The sequence below is a fragment of the Cavia porcellus genome, unplaced genomic scaffold (genome assembly GCF_034190915.1).
Source record: "Cavia porcellus strain 051 isolate PalLab524CR breed Dunkin Hartley unplaced genomic scaffold, mCavPor4.1 scaffold_23, whole genome shotgun sequence".
Classification (NCBI taxonomy): Eukaryota; Metazoa; Chordata; class Mammalia; order Rodentia; family Caviidae; genus Cavia; species Cavia porcellus.
This window is the reverse complement of record NW_026947506.1, coordinates 259121-285862: the sequence shown is the minus strand read 5'-3', so window position 1 is coordinate 285862 and position 26742 is coordinate 259121. Positions and strand designations below refer to the sequence as shown.

At 49.3% G+C, this 26742-nt stretch overlaps 2 protein-coding genes and 1 long non-coding RNA gene across 5 annotated transcripts in view; all 3 read right to left on the bottom strand.

Moving 5' to 3' along the window:
* Tspan14 (tetraspanin 14) overlaps window positions 1–7624 on the bottom strand; it is a 46006-nt gene extending 38382 nt beyond the window's left edge. Inside the window, exon 1 of the mRNA XM_063233697.1 lies at window positions 7480–7624. The gene's annotated coding sequence lies outside the window, so the exon portion shown is untranslated. The remainder of the gene's footprint in view (window positions 1–7479) is intronic.
* Window positions 7625–13331: 5707 nt separating this feature from the next.
* LOC111755710 (uncharacterized) lies at window positions 13332–22416 on the bottom strand. The gene is made up of 2 exons (XR_010042210.1): window positions 22257–22416; window positions 13332–13849 (listed from the first exon to the last, which is right to left on the bottom strand). It is a non-coding gene; the product is annotated as an uncharacterized LOC111755710 (long non-coding RNA).
* Window positions 22417–24561: 2145 nt separating this feature from the next.
* Prxl2a (peroxiredoxin like 2A) overlaps window positions 24562–26742 on the bottom strand; it is an 18325-nt gene continuing 16144 nt past the window's right edge. For all 3 annotated transcript variants that reach the window (XM_005002062.4, XM_003466089.5, XM_063233695.1), the window contains one exon: window positions 24562–25380. In XM_005002062.4, coding sequence (XP_005002119.2) covers window positions 25267–25380 — 114 coding nt within the window. In that variant the 3' untranslated portion in view covers window positions 24562–25266. The remainder of the gene's footprint in view (window positions 25381–26742) is intronic.

The following is a 26742-nucleotide window of genomic DNA, read 5'->3' as shown; positions in this document are numbered from 1 at the left end:
TGGGGAAGATCCCACTTCCCAATGGAAGTTTTACTGAGCATGACCACATGGGTACAACACTGGGTACAGCTCTGATCAACCAATAAGTTTACAGATATAACTGTTTAGGTAATATTGATCCAATTGGGAAGCAGGTCATGTAGAGAGTACACATGCCAAGAACAAAAGAATTCTTAAGGAAGGGATGAATTCAAGGGTGCTGTCCAACCACTGAGATGACTGGTATGTACCTACACTTCATTAGGTGTCATCACCTGTCTCAGACCTGGTCATTCTGTCTTTATTCCCAGGCCTGGCCTCTGGCTACAGCTGTAATGAGTTTTCATCTTCCCGGACCCTCTGAGCACCCAGCTCTTTCTGACTGTCTGCTGTATTTATACCTGGGTGAGTTGTCTGTACTGTCCCCAGAACACAGGGCCCTGGGGGACAAGCAGGGGAAAAAGAAAAAATGGGGTAGGGGAGGGGAGTGTGAGCCTCCCTTCTTACAACTCAACTCCAAATCCCAAAATAGAAGTTTTTCTAAGAGCAAGAACAACAGATTCTGACAAAAACAGAAAGAAAGGAAGTTTTCCCACACCAAAGGACTGTCTGCAGGATCCCCAGGTTCAGGTGACAGGTGTATGTGTGAGGAGGCAGATTAAGTGCAGGTGCCCAGCAGGGAATCTGGGGAAGGTGTCTCTCACTTGCCAGTGAGCCTTAGAGCCTTATCATTCTGGCATTAGGAACCCATCCCCACTTCAGCAGCTACAGAAAGCTATTTCCAACAGATTTCTAGGCCTGGCCCAACTCCAAGGACAAACTAAAAACAGTTTCTCCAAAATCCCAGCTCAAAATCCTATCCTTTAACCACTAAATTTCATGTACCTTTCACAAAATGGAAGCTGCAAAATGGAGCTGTGAGACCCATTTGTGTCCATCCCTTGCCCACAGGATGTCATTTAAAAGCCCCCCTTTACTGAAGAGTCCATGAACAGTCTGCACTCAGATGTATTTCCTCCACATCACTCTGCACGTCTGGAACAACACAAAAACCTTCCAGCCTCTCCCACTGTTGAAAAATGGCCACAACTGGCCAGACCACTGATGGAGACCACTGGACTACAGGGAGCGGTTCCAGAGAACTCCATGAGTCACCCCAGGGACATCACAGCAGTCACCATTTCCTGGTCCTCAAGGGCATAGCCTTCTCAGGGAGCAGGGAGGTGCATGTTTGGATTCCCTGCTTCCCAAGATGCTCACTGATGACTGCTAAGGATTTAACAAGTAACCTCCAAATTAACAAAATCAAATACAATCTCACTACAGCAGCACTTGGAACCGTTATATCATTGCTGAAACAAGTCCCACTCCCCTGGGTGGCTGGGGCAAGTCTTCCTGAGCAGTCCTTCTTGGAATCTAACCCTAACCTTCCACTAGACCAAGATCCCAAGATCGGTCTCAGAGGGCACCCACCACACAGGCACTGATCCTCCTCAGTCAATGCTGTGACACTGCAGCCGCCACCTGCCCCACCACCTCAAGGATCTTCCCACAGAGGGCAACATCAGGGCTGCCCCAAGCAGGGCACACTGTACAGAGCCTGCCGCCCACCCCTGATCTGGGCATGCTGTTCCTCCTCTTCCTTTTTCTTGGGAATAAATACCCCAGCACTACCACCAATTCCTTTCTCCACCTGCCCCCTCAAAACTTATCCTGTTTACACCATTGCTAGTCTCTCACAGGAAGCAGCTAGGACAGAGACAATAACTGTGGGAGGCGAGATGGCTGAGAGAGCAGGGCTATTTCACCTTCCCTTCCCCCGGCAAGGGTGGTGGCAGTTGGGACAGTTGAGCAGGCCTCTATGCAGCTGACAGGAGGCCACTTCCCTCACAACAGCAAGGCCTGGTGGAGATGGGGCAGGCTGGGTCCCACAGGGCTTCAGTACAGGAGGAGGAGGAGGCGGAACCAGGCTGGTAGAGGCCAGGATTCAGAGGCCTCAGACCAGGGAAGGAGCCGGTGGGGCTCCCATGGCAGAACCCCCAGAAGCTCTCACAGAAGGCCTGCACAGTGCCCACTGCAGCTCCCTGGGCCCACTGGACAGGTGAGACCCTCTGGCTAGGGAACAGACAGACAGACAGAGACACAGAGAGAGAGAGAGAGAGAGAGAGACAGAGACAGAGAGAGAGACAGAGAGACAGAGAGAGAGAGTGTGTGTATGAGAGTGTGTGTGAGAGAGTATGTGTGTGTGAGAGAGAGTGTGTGTGTGAGAAAGACAAAGAAAGAGAGAGAGAGAGAGAGAGAGAGAGAGAGAGTGTGTGTGTGTGTGTGTGTGTGTGTGTGTGTGTGTAAACCTGTCAAACTGGTTTGCCCAGGGGCAGGAAGCAGGAGAAAGAGGAGCTCAGTTTCACAGGCTGGGCAGGTTGTTCAGAGCAAGGGTCCTGCATGGCAGCCAACAGATGGGGGGGGGGGGCTCCCTGAACCAGCCCCTAAGGAAAGCAGAGAAGCCCAGCAGGCTGGCAGGCGGGGAGCCACGCACACAGAGCCAGTAGAAGCTTAGAATAAAAGGGCCATTGTCTAGATACAACAGAGCAACCCCTTCCTTAAGACAAGGGACACCCACAAGGCTACAAGGCCACAAGGCTACCACTGCCGAGGACAGGGTGTTGACTGGTCATGGGCATAGGGCAGCACAAAGCCCAGGGCAAAATTGCATGTGGGATACTGAACAAAATTCTGCCTTTCACTAAAGTTCAGCCCAGTTCTCTGAGCTCCAGGCTCAATTAGTTCTGATGGCTTTGGTCTCTACCTTGAGGATCTCACCAAGTTAATGAGAATCTTGCTAGTCAGTTTATTTCAGCATTTAACTAAAGTCCTCATCTACCCTCCTCACCAGGCACTATCTGCTCGCCTGGCCTGCCTTCAGCAAGAGTCCTGTTAGGTCTGTTCAACAAAATAATTTCCCATGCACTTAGAAATTCTCCACAATCCCAGACAGCACATGGTGCCTTGGTACTAAGATCCCACATTTTTCTCTGTGGTATCTGGAATGACGCCCAACCTCTTTCCCTACATACGAAGCCCATTGCAAGAGTCCTGAACAGGCTGTCTTGACCTTTTTCAATGTGCCAGAACAGCTTTTCTTTATCCACACAGAGCTCCCCAAAGCTCCCTAGACTTATCGCTTTCACCCTGTACCAGTGTCACCCACACAGGCTGGCCTCCCTCCAGCCTCTAGGATCAATCCTAGAGGCCCCTAGGAGGCCTCTAGGAGTAAGGCTGAACCGGACCCCTAACCCCAGGCTTTGGAGACCAGAGGTCAGGAGGAAGAGGTTGTGGTCTTTCAGTAGGCAACCACTGCCTCTCCGCAAGCAGTGGGGCCATCCCTCATTAGGGACAGACACCCTCCAGCAGCTCAGAGCCCATTGTGGCCTGAATCACTCACTGCAGCAGATTTGTGGGGTTCTCCTTCCTCTCCCCATGCTAAAGCCAGGGCAGCTATTCTTATCTTCTGATGCTTTAAACTCCAGATTCAGCTCTCAACTGTGTGTCTTTGCGCTTGCTACTGGCCTCATCTGTCCCCACTCACTACTATTCAGAGCATTCATTCCCCTCCAGCTGCTGCGAGGTTGTCCTGGGTGTCAGAGTTGTGAATTCCTTCAAGCTGCTTCCTCAATACTCTCCAGGCCTTGCAGCACATAAGAGCAGAGCCCAGGGAAAACCCAGGAGAGCACCAGCCTGGTCCTGGGCCTCCCCAGGTCCTCTGAATGCAGGACAGGCAGCCAAAGCTCTGCCACCTACACGGAGAGCTCACCTCCTACCAGGAGGCTGTCAGCTGCTTTAAAGAAAAGTGCTACAGCTATCAGCCACCCAGTGTGGGCCTACAGAGCCCAAGGAGGGGGAAGCCTGTCTCTCTAGCTGTCTAGCCATGGTTGCCTTTTCCTTGGCCACACAAAGGAGCCAGAACAGAGCCAAGAGGCGAACATTTGAGCTCCAACCTGCCCAAGCCCACTGAAGCTCTTATTACCAGGCCAGCTGCCTCCTAGAGAAAACCACAGCCCCACCCAGCCCCACCCCACCAAACCCAAGTGTGGAGGAAGTGGGGTTCCCAGAAGCAGCTGCAACAAGCACTTTGCTGACAGCACCTGACAGATGGCCTAACTCGGGCCCTTGAATCCTGCTTCTCAAACCTGAACTATATTTTCCCACTACAGCAACCCTGAGACAGGAAGGGTAGACTTGATGCCTCTCATTTTACAGATGAAAAAATGTGACCCTTTGGGCTAGGTCACTCAGATGGAAAACAGAGCAAGTGGTGCCACGCATCTACCTGTGGTCTCACTTATGTGAGAGGCAGAGGACTGCCCCAAGGAAAGACAAGTTCAAACAACAATGCTGGAATTCGCCTAGGTGATAGTCTCCACAGCTCCTGGGAAGCCAATGATGGGCCAAGAGTGGGAACTGCTGGAGACCACCATCACTCTCCCTCCATTCACAGGTGAGAACCAGGGAGCTTGGGGAGCAGGAAATACTGCATGCCAAAGGACAGAGCTAATTATGCTGCCAAAGAACCTGCCAAAGAACCCTGACCTCTACCATTGTCTCCTGGCCCTGCTGGACATCAGCATACTCAGCAGCTGATAGATACTCAAAAGCCAGACTCACAGGTGGCTGTAGGGATAGGACAGCATCCTACAAGACAGCCCAGGAGAAAGAGCCTGCTTGCTTCCCCATGGGCACTAACATTTCTCTTTATGGCCACAAGGACCCAGCAATAATAAAGAGGTCAGCAATCCTGTTCTCGGTATCTGGCTCCAGGCTTGGGGCTGAACATGTGCTAAATGAGAAGTCCTTATGTAGCACTCATCACTAGTTACTGGGGCTTTCAAATGAATGAATGAATCGTAAAACAAAACCCAGACTACAAGCCCAGGACCAGAGGACAGAGGAACAAGCTGCTACTGCAAACCACTTTTCCTACTCTCAAATGCATTCCTCTTACCACACCTCTGCCTTCCCACTGCGCCACCTCAAGGCTCTCTAACCTTGCAATTCTCTGATTAGTGCTTAGTGTTCCTGGCAATAGGGAAACCCACAATGACACCAGGACCCCGAACTTGGGAAGAAGCCACAGAGGGACACAGGGCAGCAGGTGATTCACTAAATGCTTCTGGTGCTCTTCCCTCCCACCTCATAGATAAGTGTAGCCATATGATTTGTTTCACCCAATGAAATGCTACTTCCAGGTAGAAGCTATAAGCCAGGTAAAACTCATCCTGCTCTCTGTCCCTCAGTCTAGTAACCAGGAATGTTTCAGTGAGTCAGTGTGGGTTCTACAATAGGGACAACATAAAGCAGACACATAACAGGATATATGCAGCAAAACAGAAATAAACCTTTGCTGCTTTAAGCCTCTGAACCGATGTTCAAATCCAGACAAAGGCAGTGTCCTCTGATCCCTCCTCCCATGATCTGTCTTAGATGACAGGAGCTATGTCAGCAGGCCAAGAGAAGGGGGTCAGGGGCACAACCTCCAGAAGCAGAGCTGACAGGGACCTGTGCTTCAAGGCCTCACTCACAGGGCTGCTGTGGGCCAGGCTGTTCAGCCTATTAATCAATTTTAATCACCTCCAGAGGAAAGCATCCTCTAAATTAGAAATGAGGAAATTCACCTCATAGTGAGACCTCAAGCAAGTCACTCTGTGACCTTTCTGGGCCCTGAGTTTCCTCATCTGTAAAATGGGGTGATTACCATCTACCACACTGTGTTGTTTCACATATCAAACAAGCTAAACACAAGTAGAGCTAGGATAGGGCTTGTTGCCTCCGTAAACACTAAGCCTTAGCAAACTCACCATTACTATGCTAGTCAGCGTTCTACATGATTGATGTAAGCTTGACCCTACCTCCACTGGATCCCTGGGCCTGGAACAATGGTGCTTCACAGGCACTGGCAAAAACGAAGTTGAGCAGGGTCAGCCCCTGAGCCCACTGCGGCCTAGTGTGAGGCCTCAGGAACCATTCCGATTAAACCCAGCACTCCTGTGCACACAGACCTCCTAGGGAGGGCAGGCCACACAAGGTCTGAGCTTGCCCTCCTGTTTCCACACTCCAAGGGCGGAGCCCTCACTTGTCCAAGAGACCAGCACCGCTGCCCTGCCAGGAAGCAGGGATCTTACACCTTCCTTAGCCTTCTTCCTGCCAGCAGCTACAAGCCTGCAGGAGTACTGTGTGCTGCTTCTAAGCTGGGATCAAGCTCAGCTGAGGAAATGCTACAGGTCCAGCTGGGTCCTAAGAGCAGGCAGAGTTTATGGCTGCTCAGCGAGTCCTGAGGCAGTACTCACGAGCCATTGACTCTCAATCCTGCTGCGTGACATGAACCGAAGGCCACATTAGGTGGCACAAGCACTTAGGCACAAAAGTGTAGGGCCCTTTACACAAGTCTCCAGCCAGGGCGGCGTGCAGAGAAGCGTGGCAGGGAGGAAGGAGAAAGTCGTCTAGTGGCCTGGTTTCCAAAGGCCGGATCCCCAAACATCAGAAATCCCCAAAATGTCACACAACGCTTGACGACAACTGAAGGAGAGGCCAAAGTGCGCGTTGGACTGGAGGGGTCTGGGCTTCATTTTGAGGCTGCCAGGGCTCAGGAGTTTAACTCTGCCCACCACTGGATTGCAGAATGTGGGGCCCCGCGCTCCTTTCACAACCGGTAAAGATGGCCCAAGCGCCCAGCGAGCACCAACTTCTCGTGCTCTGGGGAGCGGAGCACAGGCTCCCTACCAGGGCTTGGTAGCTGAGCACTCACACTCAAAAAGCGCCTGGAGAGGGCGCAGTGCCGGGGCTCCAATTTGACCGCTACTGCCTGGGGTCCAACCTACAACACCGAGACCCTTCCCGAAGAAACCGGATTCAGGGCCGTGACGCGCTCCTGCCGTCCGGGCGTCCAAGTCGAGCACACACACACACACTGCACCTACCCCTCTCAGGGACTGGGCTGAAAGGGGCAATAAGAGCAGACCCAACTCCAAGACCACAAACCCTATGTCACTAAAGCTCGGGCAGGTAAGGGATCACAGGCGGGGGGTCGCCCCTCCTCGACCTCGTGCTACGGTAGAGTAGCACTAACCCGAACTACGGTAGAGTGGGGTGCACACCCGCGGGTGCAGCTAGGGTCCTCCCTGACCAACGCCCATCCTCGCCCTTCTCAGGCTCTGAAGTGATCCATTGCGAGCCGGAGGGGGCCCGGGGCAGGGCCAGCGCGGGGTGTAGCCCCCGGGCGGCGCGGACGACGACTCAGGAGCGGAGTCCGCGCCGCGGCCTCCATCCTGGCGGGCGATCCGGGAGGACAAAGCCAGCGCCGCCGCGGGGCCGCCCTGACTCGGTCAGGAGGGAGTCCGGGGGCTAAGCGGGAGCTCGCATCGCGGCGCTCGTCCCGGAGGACGCCCGGGAGCGCCGACCTCAGACAATGAGGGGGAGGCCGCGCTCGGCGGGGAGCGCGCTACTCACCGGGCGCGACGGCGGCGGGGCGGCGGGGCGGCGGGGCGGCGGGGCGGCGGAGCGACGGGGCGGCCGGGGCGGCCGAGGAAGTTACGGCAAGTTCGGCAGCGCGGGGCGGGAGGGCTCGACTCGGGCCGTCCGGGGGCGGGGCGGGGCGGGGCGCGCAGGGGCGGGGCCGAGGGCGCGACGCCAGCTGCGGCGGAGGAGCGTGCACCCTTCCCTGCGCTGCCGCGCGGCCGCGCCTACCCCGCCTGGCCCCGCCCCTCCGCTCGCCCCGCCCCACTCTCTGCTCGCGTCCCCCACCTGGCCCCGCCCCACACTCATTACACCAGCCCGCCCACCTGGCCCCGCTCGCTTGGCCCCGCCCCCACGCTTGTCCCGCCTCGCGCTCCCATCCCGCCCCCAAGGCTCGCCCCACCCCGCCCATGCTGCACCGGGCCACGCGTGGCGTACAGGGTGTGTTGCGCGGGCGCAAAGGCTGGGCCGCCAGTCGCCGCTTTGTGTAGCTTTGGGCGGAGCCTGACGCGCGGATTGAGCCTATTATGCACGCCCCTTCCCCGGGGTGGGCAGAGCGGAGGCAGGGCTGAGCGCAGCCGAGCTGAGAGGCGCCGAGCCGTGCGGATGGGCGGAGCGCGCCCGTGGATGGTGCCCGGGAGACAGCGTGGCGCTGCGGCGGTGGAACGGGTCTTGCGGACGGTCCTTGGAGGAAGGGGATGCTTTCACCCCTTCGCCAGCTCGATGCGCGGCCTCGACCCCCACCTGCCTGCCTGCGGGGAGCCCTCTGCGCCCAGCCTGGCCCGCTTTCCGGTCGGCGGCCTGCGAGCCGCCTGCCACTTCAGGCTAGTTGTAAACCCTTGCAAGGCGGCTGTCAGCCCTTTCCTGGTTCATTTTTTTCCCCGAGGGACACGGCCTTCTCCCTCCAGTCCCAGGTAGCTCAAGGCCCTGCTTCTCTGGGCGCATTCAAGTTGGGCAGCGGTCTCCAAAGATGCCGGGTCCATGTAGTTTGTATTTTTGGAAAAGGCAAATAAATAATTGAAAGTTGAGTTGACACAAAGCTGACACAATTGGAATAGGAAATAAGAGGTGCTCTAGATGGAGCAGTCCAAGGTCCTTGAGGAGGAGATGTTGAAATTGGAAAGAATGAAGCACGTTGGGGAACAGTTTGAGACAGTTCCCCTAGAGAGCCCAGTGCCCATTCCAGGGAAGCTTTATGTCCAGCACAGCACCAAAGGAAAAGACGCAGCAGGCCTGAGAAGGAGGCGGGAAGCAGGGAGATGGAGTGCGTGAGGACAGGGGGCAGTGGCGTTAACCTCTGTGAGAGAATACATTTAGTGGCATCCAGCCCAAATGACAGCAGGGAGCCAACTAAACCTTTGCCTAAGCCCAGGCTGCTGGTGATTGGGGTTTAAAGTGGCTGTGCTGAGTGGTTGAGAGAGGAAGTTTGGATTTCACAGGACACAAGGATGCTATAGTAGGGACATGGGACGAGAACATAGTGAAACCCAGGTGACTTCAAGGTTACTGGGGAAGATGAGGTGGCCCAGAGAAAAGCGACCATCTCAGGGAGGAACAGGAAGAATTCATGCTGGGCGCATGGAGTTTGAGATGCCTGTTAGCCACTTAACAGGACTGCTAGATGGCCGTTCGTTATAAAATCCTTTCATTATAAAACTCAACTTTGGGGCTGGGGATTTAGCTCAATGGCATAAGCGCCTGCCTTGCAAGTGTGCAGTTGTGAGTTCGATCCCTGGTACCGATAAAAGTGAAAAAGACAAAAATAAATAAAAAATAAATAAATAAATAAAACTCAACTTTACCTGGTGGTGTGGCTTCCCAGAATGAAGGCAGCTTTCTTAGCCTTTCCTGCAGCTACATGTGGTCATGTGACTCCATTCCGGCCAACAAGAAGTGGAGGGGTCCCTTGCAAATTCTAAGTCAGCCTTAAAGGCAAACAAAGTGCTTTCCTGGGCCTTGCTCTTTCTCCTCACCAGGACATAATGGATGCAGGGCTGGAGCTCATGCAGCCATGTAGGCTCAGTAGTGGAAGCCATGTGTTAAAGGTTTTAGTGGAACAAGTTAGAGTAAGTTGTGGGTCCCTAATATTTACATTACCAAAATCTGATCTGCCTACCTCTTGACTTTGTATATGAAAGAAATAAACTTTTGCTATGTTTAATTTTCTGTTTCCTGGTGCTTGTAATCATATCTAATTTTACCTTGTCAGACTACACAGGGATTTTACTAAAATATGAGAGACTGGAACAGATTTGCCCAGTGATAGGAATGATCCAGGAGGAGGGAAGAGCCCGAATTCTGATGAACAGGTGGCAGAAGGCACATGGGCACTCGTGGGGATGGAGTGCAGTCCTTGTTACCAAGAAAAGGGTCAGGGAGAAAAGATGATTATTCATACCCAATCTTTTCTGTCTAATCCTGGTGTGAACAAAGGACTGAGTGTTGAACAAGGAGGAAGGAGGGTGCAGCGAACTCTTCAAGTCCCCTCAGGGACACACTTCCTTTCTGCACCAACTGGCTACATTTCCCCATCCTAGGCCCTGCTGGCCTCACTGGACTGGCACATCTTCCCTGCCCCTGCCCCTGTAACTGTCCTGTGAGACTCACCAAGCTTTACCATTCCTACAGCAACTTGGGGTGGCTTCTGAGAACATCAGGAATACTCTTTGGAGAACAGTCCTGTTTTATTTTCCTTTATTAAGCAATGAAAAGAATTATGACAGCACAGCCCCAACTCATGCAGTGTGTATATTGTAATCTGTGATTTACTTTGCAGGCTGTCCCTTAGGCCTGAAATTGCAAAGAATGTGGCTGAATTATAGAGCAGACTGCAAGCTAAAGCCAGGAGTGCAGGAGCAAGAAATAATACACAAGGGAGGGAAACAAGCCAGGAATTGCTTTTGTTTTGTATTTTTCTTTCACACAGACCCAAAGTAGCTAGGAACAAAGTTTTGGATTGAAAGCCTTTGGTCTCTGATAACTGCTCCTGCCTATCATGGCCCTCATTCCAGTCCCTGTGTGTGTATAAGTTGTAAGGAGCTCTGCTGGATGTAGCTCAGTGCAAAGACCTGAGTTTAGTCTCCAGTTCTAAAACAACACACACACACACACACACACACCCTGGTAAAACTGTAAAGAAATCATTACTTCTCTTTTTTTTAATCAGTACCAGGGATCGAACTCACAACTACATGCTTGCAAAGCAGGCGCTTATGCTGCTGAGCTAAATCCCCAGCCCCAGAAATCATTACTTCTGTCACCTAGGAATACTGTCTTGTTAGGGCTCAACCACCAAGGCTCTTTACAGTAACTGGGACATCTTGGTTGGAAACAGAACCTTATCTGAACAAGCATAGGCAAATGAAGGAGGGTCAAGATTACCAGAAAGATATTCAAGTCACTCAAAATCGAAAGAAGAACCTGGAATAAGAGACACTCACAAAACTTGGAGTTGTTTCTGGGGGATTTCCAAACCAGAAGCCTCTGTCTGTCCTAGTGCTCTGAGTCCACCATGGTGTGTCAATAACTCTGCCCCCTAGAAAGATTCACATTGGTCTACCTAGGTTTCCATGCCCACTGCTGGACCAGTCACTGTGGTGCTGTGGGCTGCCAGAACTGAGCCAGGCTAGAGCAACATGGCCACACCAGATGAAGTAACAATGTGCAGAATCAGGATCAAGATCCTTGGTTGAGATGGCACAGCAAGTATTTCTTAGATCCCATGCAGCCACTGAAAAGTATTGGGTAGGGTAATGACTATCTTGTTTGTACTTCTGGAAGACCCCAAAGGCTGCAGTAGGAAGACTGGGTTGAAAGGTGAACAATTAAGGAAAAATGAACCTGAAGGAAACCTTCAATGGTGTATGAAGAAGGTGAAGAAATGGGGAACGGTGGACAGATTCAGGGTACATGTAGGAAGTACAGCCAATGGTAACTAAATGCATGAAGAAATGTGGAACACAGGATCCTTACATTCTGGCTGTATAGACAATGGTTCTATTCACTGGCACATGAGTGTACATGTTCACCAACAAGTGATGACTTTGACCTCTTGTATATGGAATGCTCAAACAGAAGCCAGGGTCCAATTTGGTATGTGAAGTGCAGGAGAGACATCTAAACAGAAGCTATAAATTTAGGAGCTTTTTATTTATTTATTTGTCTTTTGGTTTTATCTTTTTGAGACAGTGTCTTGCTATGCAGATCAGGCTGACCTTGAACTCACTTTCTGTGGGAGACCACTCCAGTGACACCTTTTGAATCCAAAACAATTACTGTGGTTTTGATTACTTGGAGACTCATTTCCTTATATGGATATGTAAAAGGCTGACTAGAGTATTTCCTTGTCTCTTCAATTCGCTCTGAACTTTGCAAATAAGGCTAACTGAGGTGCTAATATGCAAAATCTGTAGCCATCAGACAGTCCTGTTTCTTTGCATAGTGTTCTTCACAGGAATGTCAACTGGGTACAGCCTCAAGATAAGAAGCTATGACTCCCCAGGGCACAAGAGTTTGCATATCAGAAACGAAAGAGATAGCCCTCCAAAACAATTCCACTGCTACCTTAATTGGATTATCTTTATCTCTGTAAATTACAGAGATGCCATTCTTGCACCTGGCCAGCCAGTTCCAGTTACTTGGTAATTCCAGACATCCTCACTGTCACTCATCCCTGAGCCACCCACCTTTCTTCACAAGATAGTAAATGCTGGGAGAGGCCTAGGATCAAGGACTTGGTCTGCATGTCCTCACGTCCTCATGGGGACTGAATTTAGGACCCTTGGCTGCCCTTAACTTGGAATATGTCTTGGTGTTTTTACTCTCACTGTGGGTAGCATTGGTGGTGGTAGATTGGAATTAACTTGCTAGGATTCCAATAGCATCTCAATGAGATTACAAATATAATTTTCTGGATTGTGAGGAAAACTAGAAAGAGGATTACAATATTTGGATAACTGAACTTGATAGTTGGGTTTACAATAACTTTCTAGCCCAGGGTTACATCAATCTCAAAGTGATCCTCTTGCCTCAGATTCCACAGTGCTGTGATTATGGAAGTATGATACCATGCCTGGCCAATTTTAATCCACTAAGAATTGTGTACAACAATTTGCCTTAACCAAATGGGTTTTGTTGCTTTTGGCACTGTTGAACATGCTTTGGAGCGATATAATGAGATGTCTGAAGGTAACCAAAAAACATTGCTCAGAGCTCCCCTGTCAGTCATTTGGCACACTTTGCTGGGCAGATTTCATCCTCAGAGTGAGCCAATGGTCACACAATAGCTTCTCCAGCACCAGCTTCTTACCTGCATTTCACACAGGAAAAATAAAAAGCATTAAGGATGAAAGATCTGCTTTTGCTTAGGAAGGCAAAACTTTCCTGCAAAGTCCACAGACTTGCCTGTGCCTCACTGGACAAGTTACTCACATGGCAAATGCTAGGTCCAAGGGAAGTTGGTAAATATAGTTTAAAAAAAAAAAAAAAAAAACAGAAGCTGGGCATGATGGTATATGCCCTTTTTGGGAGGCTAAGCAGGAGGATTGTAAGTTTGAGTCAAGGCTTGGCAATTTAGTAATTTAGAAAGACTATCTCAAAAAGAAAAAAGCAAGCACACAAGTGAAAATTTAAAAGGGCTGGGAATGTAATTCAATGTGAAGGCCCTGGGTTCCAACCCTAACACTGCAGGCCAGGGTGCTAGGGTAGCCCCATGGTAAATCACTTGCCTGGTGTTAGGTCTGAGAAGGGTAGAGGAAGAGGGGAAGGAAGGAGTGGAAGGAGTGGAGTGGAAGGAGTGGAAGGAGTGGAAGGAGTGGGCGGCGGTGGCTGCAAAGATAAGAAGTATAAAACATAAGTAACCTTTATTTCGGGAATGCGGGGAGAGACCCCCGGCCCCCGGGGCACAGCATCTCTTTCACCTGGTATGCAGAAGGTACTGGGTTCAATAACTAGCACTGCAGGAAAAGGGAAAGCTACAGTAGCTAAGAGAAGCCAGTAATAGCCCGTTTGATAGGTAGGAGCATGGGTGCTGAAGCAGAGTATGGGCGACCACTGAGACAATGGGCATAAGGAGGTTATCTTGGGGCTGAGAGGAGAAGGAGAAAGGACACAATCATGGTCAACACAAAATCTGAGAAGATCAGAAAGAGCAGGGGACAAAGAGCAAGGCCATAGGACAGTCAAGAGTATGCAGTCACCCTGCTGCCCCTCTCTGAGTCCTGGGTGCTGGGTCTCTCCCTCCAGAGGAGACCCTCGTTTCCACCTCAGATTCCGCATACCGCCCCACAGCCTGGAGGTCCACCGAGTGTTCACGAGGACAGGACCCCACAGGAGAGATCACAGCTGTAGCAGTCTGCTTCAGGTCCTGGGAGGAAAGAAAGTATAGGAAGTAGGAGTTGGGGGACTTCGTGAGTGTTGGGAAGTTTAGGGCCAGATGAGCTGCTGAGAAGGGCAGGCTGGAATGACTAAGGAAAGGTTATAGACTTTGCTCAAGCTTAATGGGTTTTTTTTTTTTAAGATTTGTTTTTTTTGGGGGGGGATTGAACTCAGGAGCTTGTGCTTCTCAGGTTGGCACTTATGCTGCTCACTTAGCTATATCCCCAGTCCATGAGTGGGATTCTTTTTTTTATTATTATTGATTTTGTTTTGTTCCTGGAAGTCAAATAGGCAGCATTCTGCCACTGAGTGACATCCTTTGCCCTTTTTTATTTTAAAACAAGTTCTTGCTAAGTTACCTGGGTTGGGGTTGAACTTGCAATCCTCCTGCCTCAGCCTCCCAAGGAGCTGGGACTGTAGTTGTGCATCATTGTGTCCAACCCAACCTTAAGGATTTGTTTTTGCAGTACTGGGAATTGAGCTCAAGGCCTTTGCATTGGCCTGCATACCCACCCCTTTTTATTTTTTTGAGACATATTCTTGCTAAGTTCCTTAGATACTCAGGCTGGACTGGAAATTGTAATTCTCCTGCCCCAGCCTCCCAGAGTGCTGGGATTACAGGCATGTGCCCCCATGTCCTGATCCAAACTCAGTTCTGAATTGATTTTGCCTTTCTAAAAAGAAAAGCAGGGAGCCATGGGAAAAAGAAGACAAAAGAAGAAATTGATTTCTGGGCCTGTCATCCAGTGTCTGTCGTATTTGTTCCAGAACGATCTGTTTTAAAGAAGCTGCAAACTTCCAAACTGCTCTCATTCCTTTACCACCTGTGGCCTTAGCCGTTGTGAGGGCAGCCTACCGCCTTGCCCTCAGATGGAGGCCCCTGCAGGACAGCACTGAGACGGGACCCAGGCCACTGAGGGGTACACCTCAATGATGGCTCTGACTCTGTGTTAACAGATAGCGGTGACAGGTAGCACCAGCACCCTCCTGGCCTCAGTCGTCCACCCGTAAAGTGGGTTTAGGGAACAGCAGATTGTTCAGCAGGGGCAATGTCCCTGGGGTCATTGGCCTGCCTTCGGCTCAGCCACAGTGTAATGACTCCAAATGGGAAAAAGTGGCTTTGCAAACCAAGGAAACCCTAGATGTGGTCAGATAAGACCTCAAAGGGGCAGGAGTGGGTGACAGAGGTTAAGACCAAAGACCCTGGCTGGATCTCAGCTCTGCCAGGGAAAACCGCGCCCACTAGGCTCTAGGAAAGCTCCGGGAAGGGTGCACACGGGCGCGCATGCCACTGGGTGGCGCACTTGCCCTGCCGGGAGCCCTAGAGCGGGCTGGGCTTCGCGACGCTGAGAACTGGGAAAGCTAACGTGCCAGGAAGGCGCAGAACAAATAGCAGAACCAAAGACTCAGCTTCCTGCCCAGCCCCAAGTCCACCCAGGGGTCTGGGAGTCTGCTCAGGACCCCGGAGCTGCGGGCTCAGACCCTGCCCGGGGACACCCAGTAGGGCTCCCTGATCCGGTCCTGGAGGGGGGTGAGGTCGGTGCTCGGCTCAGCTGAGGAAGGGCCGCGCCGGGCAGTTACTACCGCTGCCTCTGTCCCTTTTCCAGCTCTGGTGGCTTCCGGCGGGCTCCCGAGGAGAAGCCGGCGGTTCCTGGGTGGGCACGCGAGTGCGTGGGTGCCCTGCGCGTGTGCAGAGAGGACTGTACCCACGCTGCACTGCTTTCCCGGCAGCCTTGTTTTCTGCGCTCCACTTGGCCTCTTGGCGCCTCCCAGTTTCCCGTGCACCCCAGCCACCCACCCCCGCCTCTCCGCGTTCTACTACGGGTCCACAGGACCACGCCCTGCCTTTATCAGCAGACCTAACACCCTAGAATAAAATAGACCTTCAGTCTGATTCTGGGCTTTTCCAGCCTCCCCCACAGGCCTGGTGACCCAGCCTACCACTTTCAGGAGGTGGCCACACAGGCAGGACACTGGCTGGAATCCCATCACCCGCAGGAGGAAGGGGCCCTGCTTGTGCCCCCATCCGGCTAGGTCTGGTTGCAGATCAAGCGGCATGGAGGCTACAGCCTTGCAGGAGTTCCAGAGCTCCCGGTCTGCATCTTGCATGTTTCCTGGCCCTGATGGGTCCTCCAGGTGCAAGGCTTCTTGAGGGAGCCAGGGAGGCCTCCTAAACCCTAACCCGGGTTGTGGGGGGGGGGGGGAGTGGCGGGAATCGGCGATGGATGGTATATGGCCGCGTAATTATCCTTTCTCTCTCCAAGGCTGTTGATGGTGAATGATACACAAATTTGTATGCAGAGAGGGGCTGGAGATTTAGCTCAGCGGCAAAAGCGCCTGCCTTGCAAGCAGGCAGTTGTGAGTTTGATCTCTAGTACCGATAAAAAGACAAAAACAAAATTTAAAAAAAAAATTGTATGCATTGAAGTACTGCATCTGTAAGCAGATTTAGCATGTGCACCCAGATCCTGTTTCAGAATGATTATCTTATTATTTTTCGATTTTTAAAGGTGTTTGAAACAATTTATGAGACTCTGAGCCATTAGAATTGGGAAGAGAGCAACCAATTACATTTAATGTGTAAGTGTTCAGGAAAAGTCTACTCTGTTAAAATAATAAAATTTTATTTTTTAAATTGCAGGAGTAGTGTATGCCTGTTTAGAGGAGTGTTAGTTGTTTACATATTCTCGTGTTGGGTCTTAGACAAGATATGGAGCTGAAGGTGCCTCTCCATGGGTATGGAGCCCCTCTGCATTAACTGCCAAGTGCACGATGGCCTGAGGGCCCAGGGAACCAGCCAGGAGGCAGACCCTGAATGGGGCACCAATGGGGTGTCAGTCCCGAACCTGCCCCTTGGCCCTACCAAGGGATGGACTGTCCTCATCCCCTGAGAGTTGACATCTCTTAGAGTCAAAGTCCAGAAAAAGCCTGAGGGCACCTGGGCCTTGTCTGGCAGAGGCTTCAAAGGCTTCCTGCTTCTGAGGTAGGCAGCACATGGCCCTTGGGGTTGGCTGGTCTGGGTCTCCGCAGCCACTCCAGGTCCCTCTCCCTCTGTGTGACCCGCTGAGCAGGAGCCTGACCACCAAGTGGGCTTCTACTCACTCCTCCCTCCCTCCCAAGCTGGCCCACTCCTGGGGCTGGGCCTTGCAGCTCCAGGTGCTGATCTGAATTCCTGCTCCTGTCTGTGCAGGGAACTCTCCATGCCTCGAACAGTATGGATCCTCTGCAGCTCATTGGCCTAGTTTACACAACACATCTTCTGTAACCCTCTCTGAGGAGCAAGGGAAGACTCACAGACTTCATCAGGGAGCCTGCTGGAAAGGGTCACAGAGCACAGGGTAGTGCTATTTTAATAACTTGCTTCAAAATGTTGGACTAGTTAGTACAGCCACATGGAACGAATTACAGTTTCAAAAGGGTATTCAGTGGAACATTCTGCTCCTACCTATGTCTCCAGCCACCACCACCCTGTTCCCAGAAGCAAATACTGTTCTGATACCAGGTTTTCATGTATTTTTCCATACATATTTTAGAAGAGACTATGTTGGTTTTTCCTCCCAAATCCATTCTTTTCTTGGTAAGCCAGTGTGTGTGGTGGGGGGAAGAATCACAAAATTTTGGCTGGGTACAAAGGCATCAATGCAAAAGATCACAGTTCCAGGACTAGAGATATATAGGTCAGAGGCCCTGGTTCAATCTTCAGTATACACACATATGTACAAGCACACACACAGATGCACACACAAAGACAGACAGACAGGTGCATTGTCCAGCTACTTTTTGTAGGTAAGTACAAGGTTTCTCATCATTTCTCTTTCTGCATGCCTGTGTGTGTGCAAGATTGAGTATCGCATCAGGGGCTTCCATACTGAGCTATATCCCCAGCTCTTGGTATTTCTAGATACAGTCCTCCTACCTCAGCATCCCAGAGTGCCAGGCAACAGACATGTGCCACCACACGTGGTTACTCTCTGTTTTTTATAGTTTGGTTTTTTCCTAATCTATAGCACTTATATTACTTTTTCTTAAATTTCTGTCACTGCTTGCATTTCTCATAGGTTCTTCTTTACTTTAGCCATGAGAGCCCTCTGCATATTAATTAGAGCTGTTTTACATTCTCAGTCTGATTATTCAGATTCCCTTTCATATCTGAATCTAATTCTGATGCTTACTCTGGATCCTCAAATTGTGTTTTTTTATTTGCCTTTCAGTATGCCCTGTATTCTCCCCACATGTGGACAGACTGTACTACTCTACTGGAGAGGGGCTCCTATAAATAGTAACTTCTGGGAGGTGGTGATAAAACATGGTCCTCTGCCCTATGCTTTGGACTTAAACCTTTTAGGAAGCCAGTGCTTCTGCACTGTGAACTTTAAGAGTCCTTCTCTGTGGCTCCTCCCCTGCCTGGCTGGTTGAGCAGAATGGCGACAGTGTGGGCTGGTGGGTTCTGACAAAATGTCAGCAGATCTGAGGTGAATGGCTATTTTCTCCTGAGTGTGAACAGGTTTATTGTGCCCTGGTGCCCAGCTTGCCTGAGACTGAATGCTTGCACACAGGAATTCACATAAAAGAGATTTATTGTTTACAGATGGGCAACCAGGAACAATGGAAGTTTAGGATTCTTTGTGAGCAGGTCCCCTGAGGCTGAACAAAGTTTCAAGTCTTGTCTCTGAGTGTTTCGCTTACAGGGCAGCTGTGGGACCCCAGAAAGCAGCCCACTCTTGGTGCTTCATCCCAGGCCCATGTGACTTATTGGGCTAAAGCATGGAGGACATCCTTTTCCAGGAGTGACTGGAACTGTGCAGTCCATTCCAGCCAGTTCCTCCTTGTCTCAAGATGTTGCCCTCCCAGCACACGTGACAGGTATTCTGGAGGACTACAAGTGAAGGCATGAAATGAGCTGAGCCTATTCAAGGCCATCTGGTGACCTGTCCTAACATCCACCTCCTTGACCCAGACATCACACTTACCAAAGCTGGGCCATTGTGTGTGCTCACGGACTCCTGCAGATCCAAGGCAGAGGCTGGTCTTATCAGATCAGTGCACCACCTCAGTGCATTGTTTCAGAGACATTGTTATGTGCCTGTCACCAAGATGACCACTGAAACAAGTACTGTGTCAGCCTCATCTGGTGCACTCAGGACTCAGTGGTTCAGGTATGATGTTGCTAAAGAGACTGCCTTAGTCGCTTTTTTGTTGCTGAGACAAAATACCTGACACTTAAAGGATGGAAAGGATTTTTAGCTTAGTTTGTAGAGATTTCAGCTTACAGTTGGCTGGCTCCAAGGCAGGGTGGCACGACAGAGGGACACCACAGAGGAGAAACAATTCTTGGCAGGCAGAAGATGGCAAAGCATCAGGGACCCTCTTTCCTATCCAGTCTCCCCACCTTCAGGGAAGGTAGCACCCACACCTTACTCCCAGCACCCAGCCTCACTCCTGGCATCACATCATGAATCCTTGATCCCAGTATTACACATTCTAGATTGAGCCACCTCTGAAAAGCCCCATCCATGACCTCAAAAGGCTTTGGGAGACATCTCGACATGAACCATCACAGAGACCAAGGAAAGATCCCTCGGACAACTCCAGTGTCCTCAGACTGTGATCCTGCTCTGCATCTCCTCTTGGTCTCTTGGACACTTGGTGTGTTCATTCAGACATAACAGAGGAGTTAGCACCCTTACACACCCTCTCACAGGGCCCAAAGCAAAGTCTGGAGGGCCCTGTGGCTTTGAACTGATGCATGAAGCTAGACCCCAGCACTGTTAGCTTTTTACTGATTTGTAGGGGCTCATTCTAGATTAGGAACCCCAGCCATTTGTGGTATGAGTTTCAGATGCTTTCTTAGCCACCATTGGCCTTTTAACTTGGCTTATGCATTATTTTTTGAGGGCTGGGCTGCTTGTGGCTGCTGAGGACACCAAGATAAGAAAGATCCACACTTCTGTCCTCCAGAGAATGTCCAGCCCACAGACACAAAGCAGGCTTGGTTGGTAACCAGACTGGATGGAACAGAGACCTGGACTCCAGGTTTGTCCTGAAGAAGGTAAATTGAGACTGTCTCCTGCATAGCACAGGTAGAGAAGTGTCCCGGGGAGGGCAGGGCCAGCCCAAGGTGCCATGGCAAACAGGTGGGCCAACTCTGGAGGCTGTTCTTTCCTCTATTCCAAAACTGCTGCTAATCAGCACTAAAGCTGCTCATACTATATCCTGAGAATGCCTTACCTTGCACAAAGTGAGGTGGGATTGGAGTTCGATGGACTCAGTCTCTGTGGGGGAGCATTTTGAATACAGAATAGCCCACCTTGCTGGGTGGAGAGTGCCTTAGAGGCACTGCCTGATGGGATAAAGTTCTGTGGAGAGTTGTCTTTCAGGGAGACCTGAGAACCATCCCAGTGGCCTCAGGCCTCTTCACTGGCCTCTACCCCTGGTTACTCCTATGCTAATCCTCACTGGTCCCAAGCTGAATGACTATTCCCTCTTATTATTCTTGCAGTCAGAAACTTCTGTTATCAACTCTGGTTGCTTTAGAGTAGCAAAGGCAGAGTAAATACTTTTCTTTACCAGGTTTTGAAATGAGTTTTTTTAAAAGCATAATTTCCAATTTTTTTTGTAAATGGTCATAATGAATAGCCATAAATACATCAGATGTATCTTATCTCTTTGCAGTTATTATCACTGATGCCCAAATTATCCTGTCTTGGTTGAGAACTGCTTCTGTCTCCTGACTCTGTCCTTTCTACAAGCCTTCAGTGGTCTTTAAGAACCTGCTTGCTGCTGTTCATGGTGGCTCATGCCTGAAATCCCAGCACTCAGGAGATTGTGGTTGGAGGATCTCTACACTATATAGAGACCAACTGGAACTACATAGCAATACCATGTTTGAAACAACCAAAACAAACAAATGAACCTGCTTGCTATCTGGTATGACAAGATGTTACACACTCATCATGCACACATTTTGCTTCTGGTTCACAATTAGCCCTTTCTCCAAGAAGTTCTTTTTATAGGAAGTTGTTCAGCTGCCTCTTGAGAGTTATTCATGCTTTCTGCACAAACATCCTGGAAATTGGGGCATGGGTGGCTCTTGCCTAAACCCAGACATTGACCAAGGTTTTGGTACACAAGAGGAAAATTCCTTTTGCTGTTCCAGGATTTCACAATTGTGTGGTTTTCCACTTTGACTCTACACTAAAATTCTCTAGAGAGTTCTACAAAGTACAAGTGCCTGGATCTGTCCCCAGAGATTCTGAATTAACTGGACTAGGATCTGGCCTGAATGACAGGATTTTAGAAGCATGGTACTCCCAGAGGGAGCTCTGGCTGTACAGCTTATCACATCCCATGCCTGTCTTTATGCACTTACCAAGCATATCTGGAACCCTGAACAATACCTTTTGCAGAGCTTAAACATTTGTGTACATTGCATCCTATTGAATGCTTTATTCTGAAGCACGTTGTACTCTTTAGCATTTTTTCAGTGCATCCAAGTTGACACTCACACCTCTGGGCATTCTTTGTAGTTGCCACAGTACTAGACTGCCCCATCAAATTTCTGCTCGACTCTAATATGCTTTCTTAATCACAGCCATCCCATCCCCACTTCAGAGCCTTTGCACTTGCTGCTGCTTTTCCCCAACATACCCTTGGCCCAGTGTTCCAAGACCCAGTTCCTCGCTTCCTTCCAGTGTCTGACAGATGCCACCCTGTGAGGGATGCTGCAGTGCGCATGCTCCACCTTGCCTTGCTCCATGGGAGGAACCATCTCTGGCTTCCAGCTGGCATGAGGCATGGCCCTGATCACTGGGGTATCACATGGGAGGGGACCTCACACAGTGGGAAGCATGTGCTTCCCCAGATCCAGGGGTCATACCTGCCATCATCTCTTGCAGTATTTAAAAACACACAAACCACAAACAGTATCTACTCCCTTAAACTTAGAAAATATTGGTTAAACCTGAAAAAGCACTTTTCCTCTCTCTTCCAAATGTGAACTAGTGAGTACTCACTTGCTGTGGCCCATGGGCCAAGCAACCCCAGACCCGGAGGTGAGGTGGCCAGGGCAGGAAGAAGTATTCAGCATCTGCTCTGACCTCATCCACCCCTGGACTCACAGCTCCCCACAGCTGGTCCTCATCATCCTTCCCGTTTGTCCACACTACATAGCAGACCCTGCTGTGGGGTAGGGAACGCAGATGTGGGTGTGATTTTGAGAAATCTACACACTGGGAATAGGACATAGAATCAGGCAAACAAAATGCAACAGTCCTCCCAGTTCTCTTGTGTCTGTTTCCTACTTGAATCTTCTCCCCCTTGAGAGCTCTGCACCAGCGGGGCGCCCCCACATCCACTCTGTCCCTGACACTTGCCACCCAGACTTCCCACAAACTCACCTGAGATGCTCATGGCAGACTCTTCCTGGGAAATGGCTCCTGAGATATAACTGCTGGTCTGGTCTTTCAAGCTTGACTTGGGTTTTTACAATGGTTCTTAACTTTGGCTGCTTATTGTAATCACCAGGAGCTAAAATAAATACTTACTGCCTGAGTTCCAGCCCAGAGATGCCAATTTCATGGTCCAGGGAATAAGAGGTTTTGAAAACCTCTCCAAGGAGTTCAACTGTGTATCCAAGGTGGAGAACCACCAGCCATGCAGTAAAGGATATTGTGTTCATTCTCTCAGTAGTTTGCATTGTGGATTCTCAATTTTTTTATCAAATAAATAAACCTGGTTGTAAAGACTATTGCAGCTTTTATCCCAGGTCCCTAGAGAGTTAATGCCTTTGATTTGTGGGGTCGTCCTTAGAGCCCTGTTTCTCCATGGGAGATTCTAGGGCCAGCAGAGCATCAGGATTATCTATAGTTTGGTAGTTCCAGGCTGCTACCCTGAAGCCTTGATAGCTGCCAAACTTTCAGTACAAGGGAAACACACACACACACACACACACACACACACACACACACACACACACGAGAGAGAGACAGAGAGAGACAGAGAGAGACAGAGAGAGACAGAGAGAGACAGAGAGAGACAGAGACAGAGACAGAGACAGAGACATACAGAGAGAGAGGAGAGAGAGAGAGAGAGAGAGAGAGAGAGAGAGAGAGAGAGACACTTGAACAAACAGCAATTTCTAGCAGCTTGAGACTACGTTTCCTTGAATCTCTGCTTAGGGAAACTCAACAAGGCTCAGAGAATTTACCATTTGTTTCAGCCAGCACCTGACCACAGGCTGCTCACTTCTCTTTTCTTAAAACATTTCCTTTATGAAATTACAGTAGTAAATTTTCTGTCTCTTTGAGGGAGGTAGTTACCACCTATAACCCAGGATATGGGAACCACTTCTTCAAAAGTAATTATCAAGAGGCAGAGTTGCCCCAGGGCCCTGAGGACAGAAGCCCCATGTCACCAGCCTTCCGGTCAGCAGAGAGAGCCTCAGCACACTGACCCCACTTTCCGCACTCTTCTACTTTTTGGACCCTGTTTGAGCCAGTCCTTTCACTTCCCAATGGTGGATGGCATTTAAAGCCTCAATCATTTCTGCAGATTTAAAGCTGCCTCAGTTCGACACTGACTTGTCACTACTGTTCATCAAGGGGATCTGCCCATCTTCAATGATCTCCATTTTAGTAAGATAAGGTGATCTGCACACACTTAAAAGCTGGACAAGCATTGTCTTGTAATATTTATCATTCTCAGTGACTTTTAATGAACAGTTCTGAATGGTAGGGCAGAATTTTCACATCCATCTTACAAATGAGGGAATTTTGAGGTCAGTGCTCTAAGGTCAGTAAATTAGAAATTGAGCCCACCCTCAGTGGTCCTCCTCATGACCACACCAACAGGAGACCACATATACGACCTGGCTCTTCTGTAATTGGAAGAGAACTGCCTTCAGGCATCAGGTGTCAGCTGGACACCAGAGAACCATTTGCCAGTTACTTGTTAGCAACAGGAGTCCAGGGAGAGGATGTCCCATCCACCTGTGCAGGCCCTGAGGTATCTCGAAAATGGGCCAATCTAGATGGGCATGGGTTTGTGCATTCTCCTCAGCTACCACCACCGTCAGTCAGACCCAGGCCTGGTACAGGCCAGGACAACATGCTCCTAGCGCAACCACACTGCAGTTCCCAGCTCTCCTAGCCTGACTCTGGCCTTCTCTATTCAAGCTCCTTTCCTCCTATGGGCCTGGGGCTCAGAGTATCTTGGTGGAGACTCCCTGGTTACTCACAGGACAAAACTCAAGCACAGGGGCTGGGGATTTAGCTCAGCGGCATAAGCGCCTGCTTTGCAAGCAGGCAGTTGTGAGTTTGATCCCTGGTACCGATAAAAAGGAAAAAGGAAAAAGACAAAAAAAAAAAAAAAAAAAGACTCAAAACTCAAGTACAAGTTAATGAAACAAGATGTTTCATCATTTCTACGTCCTTTCTCCTGTCAATTTAGCAAATTACACTGAAAGGCCAGCATAAAAGCAGTTACCAATTTTAAATACCAAAATCATTCCTCCAAGAAAGACAGCAGAATCACCAGCATGAATGACAGGATGAATCTCCAATCATTTTCAAAACTGCTCCATTATTCTAATGAGAGCCACCCATCATGCTCCACAAGAGGAGAATGGTAACTTTTGAGTTTCAGCCAATTTATGGTAAGTATTTTCATTATTAGTTTTGTCAGAAAAATTTGTGTACACAGATGTTTTCTGTTGTATAATTTTATTAAAGTCAGAATAATTACTTGTAGAAATATAAATCTGAGGCTAGAATGAAAGACAATAAGACAAGAGATTTCACTTTATATTTACCTTTATCAAACCACCCAACAGCCCTAAATTGCTTTGTATGAGCACTGACATGTTGAGTCATTAAAAGAAAGTTCTCAAGCCAAAACCCTTAATTCTACAATCTTTAATTCAATCATCACCATCTTTTCTTAGATTTTAAATTGTATTTTATTTTTTGGTTCTGGGAATTGAACTCAAGACCTCACGCTTGCTAGGCATGTGCTGTGCTGCTAAGCTATATCCTCCACCCTTAGATTTTATTTCTATTTTTTTTTTGTGTGTGTGTGTGTGAGATGCTTGGGGTTGAAGCCAGGGCTCAAGTATGCTACACAAGTGCTTTACTAATGAGTTGCACTCCTAGTCCCAACTTTTCTTAATACTTGAAGATATGAAAATAAAAATTTCAAGTAAAGGTACTCAAACACACATTTATAGTGAGGTGCAGCTGTCAACTTTAAGCCTTCTATTTTCTAGATCTCTTCTTCACTAGTCTCTTAGATTTTTTTCAGTCTTATTTTGGGGCCTATTTTGCCTTAGGGGCCTAAACTGGAAAACAACATAATTCATTAATAATCCACAATGAAAATGTGGTGCATGAGTGAGCTGGCCCCCTTCATGGATCACTGGTTCTCTGAGGCTAAACTCCTGGGTTTGACCTTCTTGGCAGCTTCCAGAACAGAAAGTGGGTTTACTTTGTCTCCAAATTCTTTTTCTCGGTGCTCAAGAAGAATACCCTGAAAAGAAATGGAAGGGAACATCAGTCCTCATTCATAAGAGAGCCACTGAGTGCCAGCTGTCTGTACAGCCCTATGCCTGAGGAGAGGACACAGAGCTGCACCAGGCCGGGCACCTGCCCTGGGTCCTTTCTCCTAGGGAAGCCACTTCACAGCACTTGAACTGCACACGCAGCTGAAGCCAGACAAAGGGGTTAGGGAAGGCTTCACAGACCAGGAAGCACAGGAGGAGGCAGCAGGATGGACACAGGAAGTGAGAGAGGTAAAGGGATGCTGCAGCTGAAGACCACAGAATGAAGTTAACACAGGAAGACTCAAAGAAGCAGAACTCGAGAGGTGAGACTCTGGCAGGTGTTGAATGACCAGCTGAGAAGGAAAGCCAATGCCTTTCTTCAGTCTTCCTGAGAAACTGTGAGCCATTCTTTTTATCGTGAAGGAAAACACACTGAGGTACAGGATACCCCAAAGTTACCCTAAACTACCACACCATATAAGATGATATGATGATATGATATGATATAATAGCTTGAGATGAGTGCTAAGAAGTGCTTGATAAAAATATCTCTAACTCATAACATTTGACTTTTTGTTTTTTAATTAATCGGTAGCGGGGATTGAACTCAGGGCTGCACACTTGCAAGGCAGGCACTTATGCCGCTGAGCTAAATCCCCGGCCCAACCCATAACATTTGAAAACTCATCTTATATTTAATTTTAAAAAACTGTAAATACATTGTCATTATCTATAAAGACTTAAAAAAATAACCTGTGATGGTGACTACAGGCAGATCAGGAAATCATATTTGCTTGCTCAATAAAGCATAACAGCAGCATACTGAGGAAGAATATATAACGACATGGAGAAACGTGCAAGACACATTACTAATAGGAAAAAATTTTGCTTCGATAATACTTTATCTTCTGAAAATGAGACAAAGCTAAAGCCACTCAGCTCTGTCCCAGTGGGCTGCCCACGGTGGCTGAACTTGCAGGATGACCTCACCATCACATTGCTATTTTCAAATTTTCTGCAGTACATTTCTCTCTACTTCTTTAAGTATGCCTTATAGATTATTATCATCAAAAACAAAAACAAAAGCATGAACATGAACAATGATGGATACCCAGTATCCCCACGGGCAGCACCTGGCAGGTAAGTCCTGGTGCTCAGCCAGCCTCGTAAGCCTTCCCTGGGGCTGAGGAAAGCCAGGAGCTCAAGGGACACCAACAAACTCAAACATCACACCTGGCAACGCAGGAATGTGCCACTGGGCTGTGAGCACCAGGTGAGTCACTCTGAAGCAAGAAGAGACTGGCAGGTGTACCAAACCCTGCTGCAGAGGCCAGGGGAGGCAGAGCCAG